The sequence below is a fragment of the Dendrobates tinctorius genome, unplaced genomic scaffold (assembly GCF_039654945.1).
Source record: "Dendrobates tinctorius isolate UK_male_01 unplaced genomic scaffold, ASM3965494v1 ptg000022l, whole genome shotgun sequence".
Lineage (NCBI taxonomy): Eukaryota > Metazoa > Chordata > Amphibia > Anura > Dendrobatidae > Dendrobates > Dendrobates tinctorius.
Window position 1 is genome coordinate 112,424,245 of NW_027361690.1, and position 24,138 is coordinate 112,448,382.

The window sequence follows — 24,138 nt, forward strand, 5'->3', positions numbered from 1 at the left end:
TCGCTGATGCTCTTAGAGGGCTTCATCATGATCAGTGTCCTGTTTCTTTGCAGAACAAATTAATGAGAAGGATGAAGGACCGTATTACACTCACCTTGGATCTGGACCAACTGTAGCCTCAATTAGAGAATTAATGGAGGAAAGGTAAGTAGGACGGGGCAAGGTTTTACCGAAAGTTACCCCTGTCTGCCTCATGGGTTATCACTGCTTGCGAGAACTGCAAGGATTTTCAGTGTCGTCTTATTGTTTTTGGTTTTTTTTCCTCCCGTACAGTTAATTAGCTCACTTATAATAATTTTTTTTTATTTATGCAGTTGTTGTTGTTTTCAGGTATGGAGAGAAAGGGAAAGCTATCCGCATTGAAAAAGTCATTTACACAGGAAAAGAAGGGAAGAGCTCTAGGGGTTGCCCCATTGCTAAATGGGTAGGTGATTGTCCACTTTCATACTTGACCAAAAGTTTTCTTTTATGTCAGGTGGCCCTCCCCTGCTCTTATTGAGGGTGTATTTCATGTTTTAATATATTTGATGTTGGCACCTTCCATCAAATTAATTCATTATACATTTCTTCTGGAATGCTGATTCATTGATTATTTTCACTTTTCAATATTTTATGAAAAATATGATTTAACGGGGGCATCGACTGCTGCTTGTTCTGCACTGTTCACTAGACAGGGAGTCCCAAAGTCGCAGACCCTCCTGGAGTGGTCATATGCACGCTTGACCACCACTCCAGTCACGTCTCTTAGACTGACAGATATTAGGCATGCCACCTCTCAACGGTAGTCAGCAGTTATGGCTTAGCGTATATATTTATGTATGTTTATATATGATCCCTTCCTCCTTTTGTACTTGACATTGAGCGCCATCTTCCTCCTAGGTTTTTCCTTTTGCGCTTTCTGATAAAGGATGTTGTTCCTCAACGGCAGGAAGCCGGCAATCGTATGTAGGATAGAGGTGATCCAAGGACAAGTAGAGTTTATAGCATTATTTATAGACTGGAGCTGTGAGTGGCCGGTGACACGAAAAATCTGAATGAGATGAAACCTTCCTGAATGTCGCCGATAACCGCTGTGTCTAAGAAGTTTAGATTTTGGTTAAATATCAATGAATGAATGTATAGCACTTTCAATCCATTCAAAGGGTTTCTGTACCATATAATTAAAATGTAGAACATGTTTTCAAGATATTTCAAGTCCCTTTAAAATTTCAAATGTCTTAAAAAAAAAAAAAATGTAATAAATGGTAGGATGAGCTGCCTCATGATAGAATCCCCCTCTTATGAGAGCTGCAGCTCTCCATCCAAAGACCCCTTCGGCATATAGTGTGGGAAAGTTTACCTGCTCATTTACCCACAAGTAGCCACTCATTAAAGTGTAAGTGACCCTGTTCCATAGCTTATAGATGCCCCTTTGTGACCCATTAAAACAGTTGTCCAGCCACATAAAACTTCTCACAAAGGGCACAGAATTCTAAACCATAAACTGATGTTCTGTAGATCCTGGTCAAATCTTCATGGGTCTTTCTCATGACTTGTTGAAGCTGACATGATCACTGCAGCCAATCACTGGCTGCAGTGGTAACCTCATAAGTCCCTGTTGACACTGTGTCATTGGAGCATGAAAAACTGAAACTGGCGAGGGACCTGGAAATTGTTTAAATGGGATCAGAGGTGCATTGGTGATGTAACTTTTTCTTTATTTTGTATAGCATAGTGTGAAATTTGAGGTGGCTGATTAACCATTCATAGAAGGGGTTGTCTGGATCGAAAACTCCTATACCCACTGGAACCATTGTAAAGATACTGTGGTTATCTGTTATGAACGTGTACACACTCACACATGGGAAACTCCTCAACTACACCCAACTGGTACCTGTATAGAATAGAAAGGATCTAACCGTGCAACTAAAATCACCACCTTGGGCTAACTCTCTAAAAGACTGTTGAGGGGTTTTCCTGAGGCACTAGAGGGGAGGCCGCAACACACTGTCAACAAGGGGAATAGAAAGTGTAAAGTAAGATTTGAAAACCCTGGGTGAGAAACTAAAACACATTCATATAGGGTAGAGAGGGAAAGCTAAGGAGAACCAAAATTAAAGTAACAAGTATAACCTCCCAGAAACATAGCTGTGGCAAAAAGGAAAAGGTGCTGGGAGGGGAAGCAAACAGACTCACTGCAAGAAAACAACTGGAGTTTATCAAGATAAACCCCTTAGCTGAAGGGCTGGAACTCCTGAACACACATCCACCAAGAGGTATAGCTAGCAAGGAAGTGCAGTGAAGGGTGAAAATATAAAATCCCACCCAGAATATAATAGGGCAGACCAAAACAAAAAAATGAGGAGCAAACCGAGAAGGGGGAACAGAAACAATTGAAACCATCAGCATTTGGACTGGGAAGAGGGGCAATAGCTCAGCAGACATAGGAACTGACCACGGGGCAACAGGTCAGATTGAATCTCGAAACCGAGCTTTATCAGTATCCCTATTGTTAATTTGATTACCCATGTCTGAAAATAAAGCTGGTGCTCGTAAGCACATAGTTCAAAACCTAACTTGTTTAGAATTTTCCTCCTTTTTAGGTCATCCGCCGACAGGATGAGGAAGAGAAGCTGCTGTGTTTGGTCCGAAAACGAGCTGGCCACCATTGCGAGAACGCCGTCATTATCATATTAATCATGGCTTGGGAGGGAATCCCTCGTTCCATGGGAGATAAGTTATATGACCGGATCACCGAAACCATCACCAAATTTGGAAACCCAACCTCTAGAAGATGTGGCCTGAACAATGAGTGAGTTAATAGAATGAAAGACATGTATCAGAAATGTTTGCGACATTGCTTTAGCTGTTAAACCAACATTCCCAGACCATTGTAAACATTCCCAGACCATTGTATGAAAGACCTGGAACAGTAGAAGCATAAAAACGTAATGGTATTTTTTAAAAATATACAGGGTGCTCATGTTCCATGTAAATTATACTACCAGTATGTCTTTTTCAGCCGAACCTGTGCTTGCCAAGGTAAAGATCCCAACACCTGCGGAGCTTCTTTCTCCTTTGGTTGTTCGTGGAGCATGTATTTCAACGGATGCAAGTATGCTCGAAGCCAAACTCCAAGGAAGTTTCGACTTGTGGGAGATCATCCTAAAGAGGTAGGTTCTTTTGTTAGGATATAATACACATATTGTATATAAAAGAGGGTTGTATTGTAGATTTCAGCTTTCAGCAGAATCATGTTGGCGAATGAACTGTTTTACTTGACACACACACAGCAACCATTATCTGCATTCTCAGATTCATAACATGGAAGATACAAGAAGAACTGATGCACAGAAACCAAGAACTTCATTCAGTACAATATTAACAAACAAGGCAGCGCCACCTGCTGTCTCCTCGATACAGTCCCCTTGGCTAAAAGAGAATCTGTTACCCCCAGAAAAAAAATAGTTATATGAATTGCAAATATTTTACTTTTTTTAACATGTTTAAAATATGAAAAATGATTTTAATTTTTCACATCTTCTACTGTTTAACAGTAAAGGGAGCAGCAGCTCAAATTTGCCAAGAAAAGCAAAAGTAGTGCTATATAGCATTACAACTGCTGCAACTACACTGGTGTTATTTTACTCCTCTCCTCCCCTCTCCTTTTGAGTGTTGGGAGTGAAGGTGGGGTTAACTTTTGTCCCTTTTTGCACTGATCACGAGAAGCAGCGCCATGAATGGTCACGGTGGTGAGCACATACATTGCAACCAGAGGCCGCAGTGGTGAGCACATCTAAGGTCAGTGCTGCTGCCCCTGGCTGTACTTTCACCACACTAGACGTGCTTCACACTACTATTCCTGGCTGTACTTTCACCACACTAGATGTGCTCCACGCTGCTGACTCTGGATGTACTTTCACCACACTAGGTGTGCTCCACACTGCTATCCCTGGCTGTACTTTCACCACACTAGATGTGCTCCACGCTGCGGACCCTGGATGTACTTTCACCACACTAGATGTGCTCCACACTGCTATCCCTGGCTGTACTTTCACCACACTAGATGTGCTCCACGCTGCGGACCCTGGATGTACTTTCACCACACTAGATGCGCTCCACGCTGCGGACCCTGGATGTACTTTCACCACACTAGATGTGCTCCACGCTGCGGACCCTGGATGTACTTTCACCACACTAGATGTGCTCCACGCTGCGGACCCTGGATGTACTTTCACCACACTAGATGTGCTCCACGCTGCGGACCCTGGATGTACTTTCACCACTAGATGTGCTCCACGCTGCGGACCCTGGATGTACTTTCACCACACTAGATGTGCTCCACGCTGCGGACCCTGGATGTACTTTCACCACACTAGATGTGCTCCACGCTGCGGACCCTGGATGTACTTTCACCACACTAGATGTGCTCCACGCTGCGGACCCTGGATGTACTTTCACCACACTAGATGTGCTCCACGCTGCGGACCCTGGATGTACTTTCACCACACTAGATGTGCTCCACGCTGCGGACCCTGGATGTACTTTCACCACACTAGATGTGCTCCACGCTGCGGACCCTGGATGTACTTTCACCACACTAGATGTGCTCCACGCTGCGGACCCTGGATGTACTTTCACCACACTAGATGTGCTCCACGCTGCGGACCCTGGATGTACTTTCACCACACTAGATGTGCTCCACGCTGCGGACCCTGGATGTACTTTCACCACACTAGATGTGCTCCACGCTGCGGACCCTGGATGTACTTTCACCACACTAGATGTGCTCCACGCTGCGGACCCTGGATGTACTTTCACCGCACTAGATGTGCTCAACTCTGCGGACACTGGATGTGCTTTTCTTCCCCTTATAAGTCCTGGACGCCAGGAGTTGATTGAAGTTAGGTCCTCTGCTCTCTCCCAAACTGTGACCTACACATGCATGCCAAAGAGCGGGTGCAATGCATATCTTATACGGTCATAGGAGATGAGGTCAGAGACAGACCTAGGTCCCCCATTCCTATGCCGCGTTTGCTGTCAGTAAGTGTAGTGCACTGATACAGACCAACAAATACAAAAGACTACGCAAGTTACAGAAAAAAAAAATAAACCAAATAATTATTGTTTTTATTAAAAATAAATTAAATCAATAAACCATTTTAATTAAGAAAAAAAAAAATAGTGGTCACACAATTCTCTCAAGTTGGTAGATGCATACTTGAACGGTTAAGCAGGAAAGTCTCCAATTGATAATTCTCTATCTCCCCTGCAGAAAAATTAAATAGATGCATTTTATCAAGAATTATACTGATGATTTTCCTTTTTTTTTTTTTTTTTTTGTAGGAGGACGGTCTTAAAGATAACTTTCAAGATCTGGCTACTAGGGTTGCTCCAGTTTACAAGAAGCTTGCTCCACAGGCTTACCATAATCAGGTATGTCCACCTAGGAGTCACAGGTGAAGGTATAGTACCCCATGACTGATCCAGCCAGTGCCTCCAAAACTGGGAAACGCACAGTACCCTCCTGTTTTCTCTATAAAAATTTCAGTAAGTCCTCATAGCATCCACGGTGCCTCCATTTTGTATGTATTTATGTCACTGCAGTTGAAAGAGACCATATTTTTAGTTTTCTCTATGTACCATGTTGATAACCATGTACATAATAAGTGTTACATTTCTGCACAGTATCTGCAAATTAAAGTGAGATGTGGAAAAAAATACTACAAAGTAAAAATGCTTTAAAAAATAGAAGTAATACACGGGTGTAATGTACAGTAGCCGATTGGCTTCATAGCAAATGTATTTTGCAGCAGGAAAGTGACCTTAAACATACAATGTAATTAAAGGGAATCTGTCACCCCTTTTTTGAGATATCATATAATGCTATCATTCAATTGTGTGTCACATAAGGATTCTTTATTATATCGGTTCAGATGTATGTAAACTGCCGCTGTCCGGTCCGCTGGGCGGGGCTTATTCACCTGCTCCCCCCCTCCCTGTCTTGCTCTACACAAGAAGAAATGCGTACAGCAAGACAGGGAGGGGGGGGCAGGTGAATAAGCCCCGCCCAGCGGACCGGACAGCGGCAGTTTACATACATCTGAACCGATATAATAACGGTATTTATGCATGAAAGGTGCGGGGTCAGGGGGAAGCAAAAGTACTAATCCTTATGTGACACACAATTGAAGGATATCATTATACTAGATTATGGCCCTATGCTATCGCATCGGGAGGATGCGATAGCATCACACCTCTTGCCATGTTAACCCTCAACACACAAACTCCTCTCACCTTTCACCATCTCCACTCACTCTTTAACTCCACATACGACCCCTTCTCTCACTCCGTCTCTCATACTCACGCCGTCATCGCCGCTGCTCCACGATTCCCGACATCTTCTTCCGCCGGCGCCATCCTGGATCTAGACGTTGTCCACGCCGGCGACATGTTCTTGCGGCGACGCCATCTTGAGTATCGTGAAATCCCGCGATACTAAAGATAGCGTCGCCGGAAGAACATGTCACCGGCGTGGACGACGTCGGGATCCAAAATGGCGTCGTCGAAATCTCGCGAGTTTTCGCCGACGCCATTTTGAATCCCGACGTCGTCCTCACCGGCGACATGTTCTTGCGGCGACGCCATCTTGACTATCGCGGGATTTCGCTGATCCAAAATGGCGTCGCCGGCGTGGAGGACGTCTGGATCCAGGATGGCGCCGGCGGAAGAAGATGTCGGGGATCGTGGATCAGCGGCGATGACGGCGTGAGTATGAGAGACGGAGTGAGAGATGGGGTCGTATGTGGAGTGAAAGAGTGAGTGGAGATGGTGAGAGGAGTGTGTGTGTGTTGAGGGTTAACATGGAAAGAGGTGTGCGGTGACGTCACCGGTTACAACTGGACGGAATTAGGTACAACCGGAAGCTGCTTAGGGCAATTATTATTATAGATGATATCTCAAAAAAGGGGTGACAGATTCCCTTTAAGGACGATCTTCAGAGTGTGACGAACACTTTACTCACTTTGCATTTTGCTAATAGCTAAGAAGAAAATAATCTCACTTCTATTTTTGAAATCATGGTAACTTTGCAGCATTTTGTTTCCACACCGGTCTTCAACTTTTTTACAGTGACGTATATTAAGGTGAATGAGCAGAGAAAAAGAAATGGACATGTATACGTCTACATAATGACAGATTGCATATCGTTCTAGAATATACTGCACAGATTGGTCCTGTTCTGGGGATCCCCAGTTCCGCTATAGAACTGTACTTGCAGTACATGTTTGATGGATTTCTTCACAACTCACCGTTCTCGTGTTTCTTAGGTTAACAATGAGGAAATAGCAATAGACTGCAGGCTTGGCTTGGAAGAGGGGAGGCCATTCTCCGGGGTTACAGCATGTATGGATTTTTGTGCCCATGCACATAAAGACCAGCACAATCTCTACAATGGCTGCACTGTGGTAAGTTGATCATTTGCTGCCCCCCCATTAATATTTATTAATTTTTTGGTCCTATGTTTCTAAATGTGATGCAGAAGTCTAGCGTGGGTGATATCCATAAAAAATAACTTTTATTCCATTTTCATTAAAGCACATTAGTCGAAAATCCATCTTTATATCCGGAGACACAAAAACGGGTAATTCCTACCAGTGACAGTCACAGGCTTAAAGTGCATTTAAAATCATACGCGATTCAACATTGTTTAAGGCAGCACGCCCATTGAAACGCGTATGAATTTAAATGCACTTTAAGCCTGTGACTGACTGGACTTCTGCTTCACCTTCATACTACTTGTAGCACTGCATGATCCGCGCGGTGGGACCGGAGAGGAGGTGAGCTGATCTTTGTTGCTTCTTTTATGTTTCTAAATGGTTGCAAAATGCAAAAACTTCACAATATACAGAAAAAGAAAACCGCAGCACATGTACATGAATCTAGGCCATGTGAAAACACAGAAAAACATTAAAACCATTCAATTTGGATAATAATCCTCAAAAATATTTTTTTTTTCAATTTTTGTGTACATGTGGTGCTGAATTCTTTTTCTCTATATTGTGCAGTTTTTGCAGCTTGCACGTGTGAATATATATATAATGTTGTGAGGGGTTGAAACGCTTAGCTGCTTCTTCAGGTATACATGGAACACTTTGGTAGTGAAACACCTGATGTTTTTTGGAGTCAGTATACACCAAGGCAGGATTCACAAAGAAAACAGAGCCTTTCTGGCTTCACCCCTTAACGACCGCCGATACGCCTTTTAACGGCGGTAGTTAAGGGTACATAAACCACAGAGCGCTGTGGGAAAAGTGTATAGCGCCCCCCAGAGTCGGATTTTCTCTGGCGTCTCGGCTGCCGGGGGTAGCGGAGACCCTAGAGAACATGATTCAGGTCGATTTTTACCAACCCCGCTTTTGTGATCGTCGTTATTAACCGTATAACGGCGACCGCAAAAAAAAAAAGTCTGATGCGCCATTTAATTTCTCTCTCCTCTGATGTGATCACACACCAGATAAGAGAGAAATGGGGTCCCTGATTCCCCCCGGTACCTCCCGGTGCTCCTCAGCCCACATGCTTCCCCTCCATGGGCGCCGCCATCTTCTTCTGGTAAGAAAATGGCGGGCGCATGCACAGTGCGCCCGCCGAGACCTGCCAGCCGGCACCCGGCAACAATAGGAAGATTTTCCTATTGGTTCATTTTGATCACTGTGATAGACGCTTTCACAGTGATCAAAATAAGAAAATAATAAGTTAACCCCCCCTTTATCACCCCCTTAGTTAGGGAAAAATATTAAAATAAAAAAAATATATTTTCATTTTTCCGTTAGGGTTGGAATTAGGCTTAGGGTTGGAATTAGGGTTAGGGTGGAGTCACACATAGCGACTCATCTGCGATCCTGACACCAATATCAATGTGTCAGGATCGCTGGTGAATCGCTATGTGATCGCTGGTGAGCTGTCACACAGACAGTTTCACCAGCGATCAGCACAGCAGCGCCCAGCGCCCGGCGTCGCTGTGTACGTTAGTAACCAGCGCGCTGATGCAGGAAGCTGGTAACTAGCGTACACATCGGGTATCCAAGGGACGTGCGTCCCTAGATACCCGATGTGTACGTTGGTTACCAGCTTCCTGCATCAGCGCGCTGGTAACTAACGTACACATCGGGTATCTAAGGGACGCACGTCCCTTAGATACCCGATGTGTACATTAGTTACCAGCAGATCGCTGGTCTCCCGCCTGTCACACGCAGCGATGCGTGGTGGCCAGCGGGATACCAGCGACCACTGCAGGAAAGGCCAGGACTTTTTTTGATCAGCGATACCGGCAGGGGGGTGCCGATCGCTGTCACACACCGATCTCGCTGGTGAGATCGCTGTTGTGTCACAAAAATTGTGACTCAGCAGCGATCTCGCTAGCGAGATCGCTATGTGTGACAGGGCCTTTAGGGTTGGGATTAGGGATAGGGGTGTGTTGGGGTTAGGTTATAGTTAGGGTTGGGATTAGGGTTGTGGTTAGGGTTAAGGTTGGGATTGGGGTTAGCGGTGTGTTGGGGTTAAGGCCCCGTCACACTAAGCGACTTGCCAGCGATCCCGACACTGATATCAAGGTGTCAGGATCGCTAGTAAGTCGCTATGTGATCGCTGGTGAGCTGTCACACAGACAGCTTCACCAGCGATCAGCACAGCGATGCCGAGCGCCCGGCATCGCTGGCCATCGCTGTAAAAAAATAGAATCAAAATAAAAAATATAGTTATTCTCACCTTCCGACGTCCCGTTCAGCCATCCTGCCTCTCTCCACGCTCCGGTCCCAGTGAGCCTTTGCGAGAATTAGCGCGAGATGTCACGGTCTCGAGGGATAACAAAGTCTCGCGGTCATTCGTGCAAAGGATCACTGGGACCGAAGCGTGGAGAGAGGCGGGATGGCTGAACGGGACGTCGGAAGGTGAGAATAACTATATTTTTTATTTTTTTTATTATTTTTTACACCTGATCGCTGGTCTCCCGCCTGTCACACACAGCGATGCGTGCTGGCCAGCGGGAGACCAGCGACCAAAGAAATGTCCAGAGGTTTCTTCCAGCGATCAGCGATACCGGCAGGGGAGCCGCTCGCTGTCACACACAGCGATCTCGCTGGTGAGATCGCTGTTAGGTCACAGAAGTTGTGACTCAGCAGCGATCTCGCTACCGAGATCGCTTAGTGAGACGGGGCCTTTAGGGTTGGAGTTAGAATTGAAGGGTTTCCACTATTTAGACACATCAGGGGGTCTCCAAATGCAACATGGCGCCACCATTGATTCCAGCCAATTTTGTGTTCAAAAAGTCAAATGGTGCTCTCTCCCTTCCGAGCCCCTACGTGTGCCCAAATAGTGGTTTACCCCAACATACGGGGCATCAGCATACTCAGGACAAGTTGCACACCAACTTTGGGTGTCCAATTTCTCTTGTTACCCTTGGGAAAATAAAAAATAGCGGGTTAAAAAAATCAATTTTTGAGGGGAAAAAAAGCACTTGGGGGTTCAAAGTGCTCACTACACATCTAGATAAGCTCCTTGGGTGGGGGGTCTAGTTTCCAAAATGGGGTCAATTGTGGGGGATTTCTACTGTTTAGGTACATCAGGAGCTCTCCAAACGTGACATGGCGTCCAATCTCAATTCCAGCTAATTCTGCATTGAAAAAGTCAAACGGTGCTCCTTCCCTTCTGAGCAGTAAACAGTGGTTTACCCCCACATATGGGGTATGGGCATACTCGGGACAAACTGCACAACAACTTTGGGAGTCTAATTTCTCCTGTTACCCTTTTAAAAATAAAAATTGGGGGGGGCAAAAAGATCATTAAAAATGATTTAATTTTCACGGCTCTATGTTATAAACTCCTGTGAAGAACTTGGAGGTTCAAAGTGCTCACCACACACATCTAGATAAGTTCCTTAAGGGGTCTAGTTTCTAAAATGGTGTCACTTGGGGGTTTCCACTGTTTAGGCACATCAGGGGCGCTCGAAACTCAACATGGCGCCCGATCACAATTCCAGCCAGTTCTGTTTTGAAAAGGTCAAACGGCACTCCTTCCGTTGCGAGCTCTGCTGTGCGCCCAAAAAGTGGTTTACCCCCACATATGGGGTATCGGTGTATTCAGGAGAAATTGCACAACAAATTTTGTGGTTCATTTTCTCTAACACTTGTGAAAATAAAAAAATTGGTTCTGAAGTAAATTTTTTGCAAAAAAAAAAAGTTAAATGTTATTTTTTTCCTTCCACATTGCTTCAATTCCTGTGAAGCATGTAAAGGGTTAATAAGCTTCTTGAACTTGGTTTTGAGCACCTTGAAGGGTCCATTTTTTAGAATGGTGTCATCTTTGGGTATTTTCTGTCATGTACACCCCTCAAAATGACTTTAAATATGATGTGGTCCCTAAAAAAAAAAAAAATGGTTCTGTAAATTTTGTTGTAAAAATGAGAAATCGCTGGTAAACTTTTAACCCTTCTAACGTCCTAAAAAAAAAAATTGTTTCCAAAATTGTGCTGATGTAAAGTAGACATGTGGGAAATGTTATTTATTAAGAAACTTGAGTGACCTATCACTCTGATTTAAGGGCATAAAAATTTAAAGTTTGAAAATTGTAAAATTTTCGAAATTTTCGCCATATTTTTGTTTTTTTCATAACATAGCAGTTCATTGCTGAAGGATAGTTAAAATAAAATTAGTCCTTCAATCCTTGAAAAGGTTATTACAGTGAGACAAATAAATCCATAAAATTGAGTATTAAGATTTGCAGGACCCTGGTCCGGCGGCTACGTCCTATAGTCTGTGGCTGGCCGATCAGAGCCCTACGAGCCTCCGCCTACCTGCTGGCACCCCCAGCCCTTCTTCTGATTAGTAGACCCCGGGCATTGTCATTGTTGTGACGTGATCTGTTTGAAGGAAACGACCATCGGGCATGCTCACTCCTGTTCCCATTTTCTGTGGGACTGCAGTAGATGGCAGAGTACAATTTTGGTTATCTCCTACAGTTCAGTGCTTTACTGCAGGTCCATTTGACAAACAGTACTTTGTTCTGGTGGTTGGTGGGGTCTCGGCGATTGTACCACCATTACTTCAATCTCCCCTTAATTACATTGAATTTTTTTTTAGATGTTTCCTACTTTTATTGGGCTCATCCCTCTGCGATTTGCTTTTGAGAGCTCATTAAATTCTCTACCAAGCTTTCATGGAAACACAAAAAGAAAGCACAGAATAAATATATGTGCAAAAATACCCTGCAGTAAAAAAATGACAATAATGAGCAAGTGCTGGTAAAAAGATGACAACAAACACAGGGTATTTGGTCGATACGTTTTTTTGCAAAAAATTGTATACCAAGCCACTCCACCTCGTCAAGGTAACCCTTAATGGAGCAGTCCCTATCTAATGTATTTAAAACCTGAACATATGAACAGTGTCTAAATGAACAGGATTAAGATAGGCCGCTTCCTAGTATGGGCACGTGGTGTAAGACGGCTCTATATGTGTATGTCACACGAGAGGGGTGGGGTCTCTCAAACCATGCAAAAGCAAGGAAAAAAATGGATTAAAAACACATGTGACATGCACAAATGTGAACAAGTCGGTCGGACAGTGTTCACACCACCCACTGACTGAAACACAAAAAGAAAGCACAGAATAAAAAATGTGCAAAAATACCCTGCAGTAAAAAATATGACCATAATCCGCAAGTGCTGGTAAAAAGATGACAACAAATACAGGGTATTTGGTCGATACTTTTTTTGCAAAAAAGTGTATACCAAGCCACTCCACCTCGTCAAGGTAACCCTTAATGGAGCAGTCCCTATCTAATGTATTTAAAACCTGAACATATGAACAGTGTCTAAATGAACAGGATTAAGACAGGCACTCCCTAGTATGGGCACGTGGTGCTTTTGCATGATTTTAGAGACCCCACCCCTCTCTTGTGTAACATGCACATATAGAGCCGTCTTACACCACGTGCCACGTTACACTAGGAAGCGCCTGTCTTAATCCTGTTCATTTAGACACTGTTCATGTGTTCAGGTTTTAAATACATTAGATAGGGACTGCTCCATTAAGGGTTACCTTAACGAGGTGGTGTGGCTTGGTATACACTTTTTTGCAAAAAAACGTATCGACCAAATACCCTGTATTTGTTTACCAGCACTTGCTGATTATTGTCATATTTTTTACTGGAGGGTATTTTTGCACATTTTTTATTCTGAGCTTTCTTTTTGTGTTTCAGTCAGTGGGTGTGTGAATACTGTCCGACAGACTTGTTCACATTTGTGCATGTCACATGTGTTTTTAATCCAAGCTTTCATGGAAGAGGATTTGTTGACTTCTCGTTCTGTGCTTTGGGTGCACAATAGTTTTAGTCAATAATATCCAGTGTTAGACTACAAGACCCTGAGCCCACCAGAGGAAATTACAATTTGGGCCCACCGTGGAGCTACATAGAGCTAAAACAATTCCACTAACATGATGAAAAGTTAAATATTGAGGTTCTCGAGTTCTGTGGTTCTTGTTAAAGAAGCTGCACATCAAGATTGTATTCAATTAAATGTGTGTATGTGCGTGTAGTGTGAGTGCATTAATGTACTCTCCTACCACCGTCTTCTCCGGGTGTCCAGCACCGTTCTGTTCCTCTTCTGCGTGACGTTTCCCCTCTGCAGACCCTGTGGGCTTTTACAATGTAAGTCTATGGAGCATCGGCACAAGACTGTATAGGCGTAGGCTAAGTTTACACTGGGCCTATGAGATTTCAGAAATATCATGCACACAGCTTCTTTTTTTTTTAAAAAAAAAATTTTTGTCATCAGTATTTTGTGCTTTACATGTTTTTTGGACATAGCATGTCACTTCTTTCAGCATTTTTTCATTGATTTTCACCCACTGACTTCAATGGGTGGTGAAAAAACACACCAAAAACGTAGGTATCATTTTTGCAGCATATTTTTGCAAAAGCCTCATTGTTTTGAATTGGACTTTTTTCATTACTAAAGTTTACCAGCATTCACAAGAGACATATGTAGCATTCCAAAACCACCGCAAAAAAAACGCCACAACAAAACTAGGAAAACTTGCTTTTTTATGCAGCTTCTTTCCTGCGAAGAGATCAGGTTTTCCTGAGGAAAAAAAAAAGCGCAGCAAACCCCCCCCCCCCCCCCCCCCAGTGTGAACTTGGTCTTGCAATGTAAAAGAGACTTCCGGCTCCTACATGGTGCATAGAATGACTGGAAAGTCTGAAGTGCAGTGAGGAGAGGAGTGGAACGTTGCTTGGGTCCCAGAGAAGGCAGCAGTAGGGGAGCATATTAATACACTAATAATACAGTATATATCAACATTTTAAAACCTTAAAAACAAAAGATTCAAGGGAATCTAATAGCTGATACATGTCTGATCACAGGACACTGGCTGTACGATCTCAGGAATGTTTTATTCTGAAACGATGCGGTGTTTCAGAGAAAGGCATACTTTAAAAGCCGCCGCGGACAGAGACTAGTCGGAAGGGCAGGTCCCTGGTGAGAGACCCTTCACTTGAAGTGATCCCGTGTTTCAGAGAAAAGCCGGCTTCTCCTCTTCCTAATCCTATAGACAGACAGGTTTCTCTGTTTTATAAGGAGAGAACTAGTCCTCTGAGACACAGTTCCTGGCGGCTATTCAAAGTATGTTTTCTCTAAAATACCGCAACATTTCAGCGTAAGACATACATTGCTGCAATAATCAAACATGAGCAGCATAAATCTGCAGTCAGGTATCCTTTAAAATCTGCAACATGTCAATTCTTTCTGTGCATTTTTCTTGCATATTTCACAGTTTGCAATATATATACAGTTGTGCTAAAAAGTTTACGTACCCCGTCAGAATTTTTGCTTTCTTGGCCTTTTTTCAGAGAATGTGAATGATAACGCCAAAACTTTTTCTCCACTATTGTCAAACTACTGTATTTTCTCTTTTTAAATCATAATGACAACTCAAAACGTCCAAATGACCCTGATCAAAAGTTCACATACCCTGGTGATTTTGGCCTGATAACATGCACAGAAGTTGACACAAATGGGTTTGAATGGCTACTAAAGGTAACATCCTCACCTGTGACCTATTTGCTTACAATCAGTGTGTGTGCATAAAAGCTGAGTGAGTTTCTGGGATCCAGAAAGACTCTTGCATCTTTCATCCAGCCACTGACATTTCTGGATTGTGAGTTATGGGGAAAGCAAGAGAATTGTCAATGGATCTACAGGAAAAGGTAGCTGAACTGTATAAAACAGGAAAGGGATACAAAAAGATATCAAGGAATTTATGCCAGTCAGCAGCGTTGAAACTGTGATTAACATATGGAAAATCAGGGGCTCTGATAAGACAAAAGGTAGAACAAAAATAAATTTGTCCACAACTGCCAGGAAAATTGTTCGGGATGCAAAGAAAAGCCCACAAATAACATCAGCTGAAATATTGAACTATCTGGAAACTAGCGGTGTGGATGTTTCAAGATGCACAATAAGGAGGCACTTTGAGAAATATGGGCTGCATGTTCGAGTCACCAGAAGAAAGCCATTAATGCGCAAATGCCACAAAGTATCTGGAACAAGGTAATTTGGAGTGATGAGACTAAAATTGAACTTTTTGGCCACAACCATAAACGTTACATTTGGAGAGAGGTCAACAAGGCCTATGATGAAAGGAACACTATTCCTACTGTAAAGCACAAGGTGGATCATTGATATTTTGGGGATGTGTGAGCTACGAAGGCACAGGAAATTTGGGCAAAATTGAAGGAAAGATGAATGCAGCACGTTATCAGCAAATACTGGAGGCAAATTTGCCATCATCAACCCGGAAGCTGCGCATGGGACGTACTAGGACATTGCAGCATCACAACGATCCAAAACAAAAGGCCAAGTCAACCTGTCATTGGCTACAGCAGAACAAAGTGAAGGTTTTGGAATGGCCATCTCCCGTCTCCTGACCTCAAAATCATTGAGCCACTCTGGGGAGATCTCAAGTGCGCAGTTGATGCTAGACAGCCCAGGAATTTACAGGAACTGGAGGCTTTTTGCCAAGAAGAGTGGGCAGCTTTACTATCTGAGAAAATAAAGAACCTCATCCACAACTACCACAAAAGACTTCAAGCTGTCATTGATTTTAGGGGGGCAATACACAGTATTAAGAAATGGGGTATGTGAACTTTTGATCAGTGTCATTTGGATGTTTTTTGTTGTCATTATGATTTAAAAAGAGAAAACACAGTAGTTTGACAATAAATGGCTTCACCCAACCACTAACCATCAGTGGAGAAAAAGATTTGGCGTTATCATTCATATTCTCTGAAAAAAAAGGACAAGAAAGCAAAAATTTTGCCAGGGTGTATAAACTTTTGAGCACAACTGTATAGTGAAATCTTAGGTAAAATCTACCTGCATTTTAATAAATTTCAATACTGTGCAAAAATTTTCAGATATGGAAAAAATGCTGCAAGTAAGAATGTTTAAAAAAAACTATAAAACACTTTTTTTTTTTTTTTAATCAATAAAATGCAAAGTGAATCAAAAAATGGGAATCTACATTAAATAATTATGTGGTGTCATCACTAGTGATGAGCGAGTATGCTTGTTACTTTATTTTTCCAGGACGTCCACCTGACAGCACCATGGAGGACGTCCTCCTCCTCCTTACAGGGACAGGAAAAGCACACGAGAGGTTAAAAGGTCATGTCCCACCCCCTGTCCCTGCACGGAGGGACACACGAGAGACTTACCGGAGGGGCTCAGGGGATCGTACGGCCAGTCCAAGCCTTCCCCTGTCAAGAGGTCCTGGGGCCGAAACTCTCCGAGGGGGAGTCCCTCTGCCCCAAAGGCCAGGAGCAGGACGACGCTCCTGGAGGGAGCCGTTCCTCCCTATGGGAGGCTCTCGGCTCCAGGACGGACCGCCATAGAGGCGGTGGTCGGCTCCCCGTAGGCGGCTGGCCGAACGGGCACCGGCGAAAGGATGGTACGGGCGGCCCTGGGAGGCAGGAGCGAGGCCTCCAGCAGTCCGCCATATCGGGCGAAGGCGGGGCCCCCGCGGCAGGAGGACACAGCAGACCGCCGCAGCAGGCGGAGGTCGGCTCCCCGCGGCGGCAGGCCAGGCGGGCACCGCCAGGATATCGGCGCGGTCGGCGCCGGGAGGGGAGCGACGGCTCCAACAGGCCGCCATAGCAGGCAGGGGCCGCGCACAGGTCAGCCCGGGCAGGAAGTGGAGGAGGCGGCCTATCGGAGAGGTCGCGCGTCACATCCGGTGACGTCACACGCCGGCCTTGAATCTCAGCGCGCGCTACTGAGGTCCACAGAGCGTGCTACTGAGGTCCACAGAGCGTGCTACTGCCACAGCGCGCGCTTCTGAACCCACAGCGCACGCTTCGGAGGTCCACAGCGCTCTACAGAACCGCGCCAGGATGGAAGGAAACGCTCCAGCAGGTGGAGGGGTAAGTGCGCATTGCGCAGACCACCCTCCCCCATCCATCCCCACAACCCAGATCTAAGTAGAGCCCCTTCTGTATTATTAGGAGAAGGGAACCCCGGCAGAATCCCCCTCGGGGGCGAAGGACCCGGCAAAAGCCACCTCCAAATCAGTCCGATGCCCCGTATGCAGGGTAAAGCTGCCAGACACCTATAGAGACCCTATGCGGACCCTGTACCTCAAGGGTCATAGGTGAGGAACAGCCATCCCTCCTTGCCGAAATGAGATCGTTGATAAGGGAGGAAGTCCTGGCCTCTACAGCCAGCCGCGCACGTCCTCAGTCCCCCAGCCCAGGGCCGAGTCGCAAACGTCCAAGGTGGAAGGCAGACCCAGAGTCGGAAGCAAGCCCTAGTGAGGAGTCTGACTTCCGGGACTCGGATCAGGAGGAAGAAGGCGAGATCCTGGGGGATAGACAGGATCAGAGCAGGAAGTACCTGTTCAGACTGGAGGACACGGACGAGTTGGTCCAGGCAGTCAGGAACACTATGCAAATAGAAGAAGCCCCTAAACCACAGTCCAGACAGGACTTGATGTTTGGAGGACTAGTGGCCAGGAAACAGGTAGTGTTCCCCGTAAGTGAACACATCAAAACGATGGTCCAGGAGGAGTGGAAGGAGGCAGAGCATGGGTTGATACTCTCCCGACACTTTAAAAATAGACTGCCTTTTGATCCCGAGGAAATCCGGGCATGGGAAGAAGTCCCTAAAATAGATGTCCCAGTCGCCAAGGTTACCAAAAAAATGGCCATCCCATTCGAAGACTCATCAGGTCTCCGAGACCCGATGGATAGGAAGGCGGATGTCTTGTTAAAGAGAGCATGGGAGACGTCGGCGGCTCTTATTAGAGCCAACATAGCAGCCACCTCGGTGGCCAGGTCTGTTTTTGTGGATGGGGCAGTTGGAGGAACACCTAACCAACAGGACCCCTAGATCAGAGATCCTAGCATCTCTTCCTCTCATGAAATCGGCCACGGCGTTCCTATCGGATACGTCGGCCGAATCAGTAAGGTTTGCAGCCAGAAACAGCTCCCTCTCTAATGCGGCCCGAAGAGCAGTCTGGCTTAAATCCTGGTCGGGGGACAACGCTTCTAAAACTAAGCTATGCTCCATCCCTTTCTCGGGCCTGAGGGTATTCGGGCCAGCCTTAGATAACATTCTAGAGCTGGTGTCCGATAAAAATAAGGGTTTCCCAGAGGAAAAACCCAGGCGGCCCCAGCCCTTTCCGAGAGGCTCCTTTTCTAGGAGACAGACTGAATTCAGGGGTCAGGCAAGGTCCAATAGAAGCTCCTATAAGAGCTCCTTCAGCCAAGGGGGGAGGAACAAGGGTCCCCCATTCACATCAACATCTAGATCGAGGAGGCAATGACGCCATAGGTATTGGGGGGAGACTTCGCCACTTCGCAACAAACTGGTCCCGAGTCACCCACAATCAATGGGTCCTCAGAACCATCGCGGAAGGCTACAGCATAGAGCTTTATTCTCCTCCCCCCGAGAGATATATTGCCCCCACTGTTGTCCTGGAGGACTCCGCAATGTGGACGGATCTACAGGACATGGTAGACTCAAAGGTCATAGTACCAGTTCCCCCGACAGAAAGAGGAAGAGGGCACTACTCTTCCCTGTTTTCGATCACAAAGCCATCGGGCGAGGCTCGTACCATCATAAACATGAAACCGCTAAATGTCTGGGTCAGGTACAAGAGATTCCGGATGGAATCGATCCGATCCGCAATCCTCCTAATAGACAGGGACGCCGTCATGTGTACCCTAGACCTAAAAAAGGCTTACTACCAGGTCCCTATCCATCCCTCATCCCAGAGGCTACTAAGGTTCGCGGTCAGTTTACCGGACCGGACCTGCCACTTCCAGTTCCAGTGCCTTCCATTTGGGTTGGCCTCAGCTCCCAGAATCTTTACAAAGCTGGTGTTAGAAGTGGTGGCCTATCTGAGAGATCAGGGTATCGTGATCATTCCATATCTAGACGACTTCCTACTGGTGGCAAGATCCAAAGAAGAGCTCATTCGCGACACAAACCGAGCAATTACCGTAATGGAGTTCCTTAGCTGGGTGATCAATTGGGAGAAGTCGGACCTCAGGCCAGAGACCAGAAAAGTATTTCTTGGAGTCCTTCTAGACTCAGCCGACAGAATATCTTGGCTACCCGAGCAGAAGCAGAAGACCATTCAGGCCAGAACCAGAGACCTGTTGAGGCGTCAATGCTCCATAAGAGAGGCAATGGAGGTCTTGGGCCTCATGACGGCCTGCATTCAGTGTGTCCGATGGGCCCAATTCCACTCGAGATCATTACAGAAAGAGATCCTCGCGAGGTGGGACAGAAGTCAGGCATCGCTAGACAGACCCCTAAGGCTGCCAGAAAGAGTAAGGGAGTCCCTTCGGTGGTGGACACAGTCCAGAAACCTTCAGGTGGGCGTACTATGGACAACCTCTCCATATGTGGTAGTCACCACAGACGCCAGCGCGTGGGGTTGGGGAGCCCACATAGAAGGGAAGATCTTCCAGGGGAGATGGCCAGTAGACATCAGGACCAGATCCTCCAACTTCAGAGAGCTCTTCACGGTCTGGGATGCGTTGCGGAGAAACCAGTCGGTACTAAAGAATCGTTACGTCCGCATACTATCCGACAATATGACGACAGTGGCATTCCTGAAGCACCAGGGAGGGCCCAGACATCAACCACTAGCGGGAAGGATATTCGCGTGGGCGGAATGAACAGTCCGATCTGTGACCGCAGTACACCTAGAAGGCTCTCAGAACGAAGTAGCAGACTACTTGAGCAGACAACGGATCCACCCGACAGAGTGGGAACTAAACGAAGAGATCTTCGACCATCTCTGTCAGCGTTGGGGGACCCCCAGTATAGATCTTTTCGCAAGCCGAAAGAACTCGAAGGTCCCCAGATTCTATTCCCTGAATCCGACGGACCACCCGGAAGGCGTAGATGCCCTGAGCCAGACTTGGGGAGAATTCTTCGCTTATGCATTCCCACCACTGGCTCTCATACCGGCAGTGCTCAGGAAGATACGCGAGGACCATGCAAGAGTGTTGTTGATCGTTCCTTACTGGCCAAAGAGAAGCTGGTTTCCCCTTCTAGGAGCCATGGCAGTAGGAAACCCAGTCGAGCTACCCCTGCGGAAGGACATCATCCACCAGGGCCCGATCTACCACCCAAACCCAGCAAGACTCCACCTATCGGCTTGGATCCTGAGAGGGACATCCTGAAGGCAAAGGGATTGTCGGATCAGGTCATATCCACCCTACAGGCCAGTAGGAAACCGGTGACATCCGCAATCTACCAAAAGATATGGAAAAGATTCTGTCTGGAAGGTGGCAGGTCCGATCTCGGGGCGGGCACCCCCGACCTCCCTAGTATGTTAAAACCTGCCTGCAAAAAATTTAGTAAAGGCCTTAAGCCCAGCACTCTGAAAGTACAGATTTCAGCCTTGAGCGCCTTCTTCGACTTGCAGCTAGCTTCACATCCCTGGGTAATTAGATTTATAAGAGCCACGCAGCGCCTGCGCCCCACGATTAGGCAGCGCGCCCCACGATTAGGCAGCTCACCCCGCCTTGGGACCTGGGCCTGGTACTCAGGTTTCTCTGTACAGAACCCTACGCCCTCAGCGAGAAAATAACCATCCCTGCTCTCACTCGTAAAACGGCCTTCTTAGTAGCCATTACCACGGCCAAAAGAATAGGGGAGATCCAGGCCCTGTCCACTAAGGACCCATATCTTCAGATAAGAGATGACCGTATAATCCTAAGGTTAGACCCGGCATTTACCCCAAAGGTAGCCTCCGCAAAGAATCTAAACCAAGAGGTAGTGTTACCATCGTTCTGTGACAATCCCCGTAATAAAAAGGAACGGCGTCTTCACTCGCTGGATGTGAGGCGCGCAGTTCTAGACTATCTAGAGGCCACCAATAGCTGGCGCATCGACCCAAACCTGTTCATCCTTTTTGGAGGTAAAAATAAAGGGAAAAAGGCCTCTAAGGCGTCCATCGCGCGCTGGATTACCTCAGTAATCTCTGACTCCTACCAAGCCGAAGGCGCCAGCCCGCCAGATTCCATAAAGGCCCACTCTACGAGGGCGGTATCTGCCTCATGGGCGGAACGGGCGGGGGCCTCGGTTGATCAGATCTGTAGAGCAGCAACCTGGGCCAACCTTAATACATTTTGCAAGCACTACAAGCTTGATGTGTTAGCTGGTCAGCAGACGGCATTTGGGAGAAAAGTTCTCCAGGCGGTAATCCCACCCTGAGGAGGTGCTTTGGTACTGTCCATGGTGCTGTCAGGTGGACGTCCTGGAAAATAGGTATTAGACCTACCGGTAATGATGTTTCCAGGAGTCCATCCTGACAGCACGGGTAGTTCCCTCCCTGTTATGTTATACTACGTTGTATTATGATATGTCATATGCTGTAATATGATTGTTTCATTAAACTGTTACTAGCATCATCCACCTTGTGGTACTTGTTAAATCACTGAGGGAAAGGGGGTGGGACATGACCTTTTAACCTCTCGTGTGCTTTTCCTGTCTCTGTAAGGAGGAGGAAGACGTCCTCCATGGTGCTGTCAGGATGGACTCCTGGAAACATCATTACCGGTAGGTCTAATACCTATTTTTTTTTTTTTTTTTTTTTTTTTTATAAATGCCTCTCCATTAAGCTGTGGGCTTGATGTCACCTGACAATACAGAGGTGGCATCAACCCCCCCCAACGATCACCCCACTTGCCACCGCTACAGGGCAAGTTGGAAGAGCTGGGCAAAGTGCCAGAATTGGCATATCTAACAGATGTACCTTTTCTGGGCAGCTGCAGGCTGCTATTTTTAGGCTGGGGGCAGCCAATATCCATAGCCCCTTACCAGCCTGAGAATACCAGCCTGCGAATACCAGCCCCCAACTGTCTGCTTTAGCAAGGTTGGTTGTCAAAAATGGGGGGTCCCCACGCCGTTTTTTTAAGTTTATTTAAATAATTTAAACTGCATGGGGACCCGTTTCTTCTTTAACTAGCCTTGCTTAAGCTGACAGCTGAGTTTTGCAGCCCCCAGCTGTGAGTTTTGTCTGGCTGGTTAGCAAAAATACAGGGGAACCCATGCCATTTTTTTTTTTTTTTTTTTTTTTATTATTTATTTACAGCGCAGGAACGGCTGATGAATACTCCCATCCACCACTCCTGCTCTCACTGTAGTAGTAGTTCCCAGCTCATGCTTCTGGAGACACGCACTCGTAAATTAGGAAGGCTCTCATCGCTACAGAAATGCCAAACATTTGGATTCAAAATGTGGTTTATGCGCACTGTGGGGCTCAGAATAAAGGAAGAATTTAGATTTGGGAGTGCAGAATTCGCTGATTTTATTTTTAGGGGTGAGGAGCCATTTCACTTTTCTAGAGCCTTTGTACTACCAGTAACATGGAAGCCCCCTATATTTCCGTTAACAGATGACGCACCTGAGTGAGGACTTGCTTTTTTTCATGGATTAAGTTGAAGCTTTTATTGGGAACATTTTACATAACATTTGGGATCACATTTATCCTGCACTCTACACTGAGTACTTACTTGGGGAGTTTCCATCTTTATCTCCTAATGACGCGATTCAGATGAGATCTCCGAGAGATCCATTCACTATAGTGTGGCAGCAGAGTTACTCTGGACTCAGTCTGGCCTCTATTTAGCGGTTTCCTTCTTTTCAGAAGTGAACAAAACTGTGGCGGACTGTGCTTTTTTGCACACCTAAAAATATGGACACCCATGGATCATAAGCCAGACAGTGTCCACAGTGTCCCCATCTGCCTCATCTGCCCGGTGTTCTGTTTTAAATCATGTATCGTATATACTCATGTATAAGCAAACCCAAGTATAAGCCGAGGCACCTAAATTTCCCGCGTAAACCTGGGAAAACTTATTGACTTTACTATAAGCTGGGTATGCATTGTCCCCTCATCCCTGTCCTTGTCTGCATGACTCCTTATTCCCTTCCTTGTCTGCATGGCTACTCATCCCTATTCTTGTATGCATGATTCCTCATCCCTATCCTTGTATGCGTGGCCCCCATGAGAAAAGCATGAAAAAAAAAAAAAAAAACATACTACTTCCCTTCTCTGCGTGCCCTCGCAGCATCTTGTTACGGTGCTGGCAGCTCCTGCAGCTGGGCGATCACATGTCCCAGCTCATTAAGGCAATGAATATTCACCTCTCTCCACTCCCATGGGCATGGAGACAGGTGAATATTCATTACCTTAACCCCCTTAATGACCAGGGGTATTTTTGGTTTTGCATTTTCATTTTTCCCTCTCCTTCCCAGGGCCATAACCTTTTTATTTTTCCGTCAATGTGGCCGTGTGAGGGCTTATTTTTTGCGGGATGAGTTGTACTTTTTAATGACATCATTGGTTTTACCATGTCGTGTACTACAAAACGGGAAAAAAAATTCAAGTGTGGCGAAATTGCAAAGCAAATTGCGATCCCACACTTGTTTCTTGCTTGGCTTTCTTGCTAGGTTCACTAAATGCTAAAAGTGACCTGCCATTATGATTCTCCAGGTCATTACGAGTTCATAGACACCAAACATGTTTAGGTTCTTTTTTAATCTAAGTGGTGAAAAAAATTCCAAATTTTGTAAAAAAAAAAAAA

At 45.8% G+C, this 24,138-nt stretch overlaps 1 protein-coding gene across 6 annotated transcripts in view; it reads left to right on the plus strand.

The window, feature by feature from the left end:
- The window catches only part of TET3 (tet methylcytosine dioxygenase 3), a 126,322-nt gene that overhangs the window by 77,392 nt on the left and 24,792 nt on the right, over positions 1–24,138 (plus strand). For all 6 annotated transcript variants that reach the window (XM_073569049.1, XM_073569050.1, XM_073569051.1 and 3 more), the window contains 6 exons: positions 54–144; positions 331–424; positions 2,583–2,791; positions 3,002–3,152; positions 5,326–5,415; positions 7,308–7,445. In XM_073569049.1, the coding sequence (XP_073425150.1) occupies positions 54–144; positions 331–424; positions 2,583–2,791; positions 3,002–3,152; positions 5,326–5,415; positions 7,308–7,445 (773 nt within the window). The remainder of the gene's footprint in view (positions 1–53; positions 145–330; positions 425–2,582; positions 2,792–3,001; positions 3,153–5,325; positions 5,416–7,307; positions 7,446–24,138) is intronic.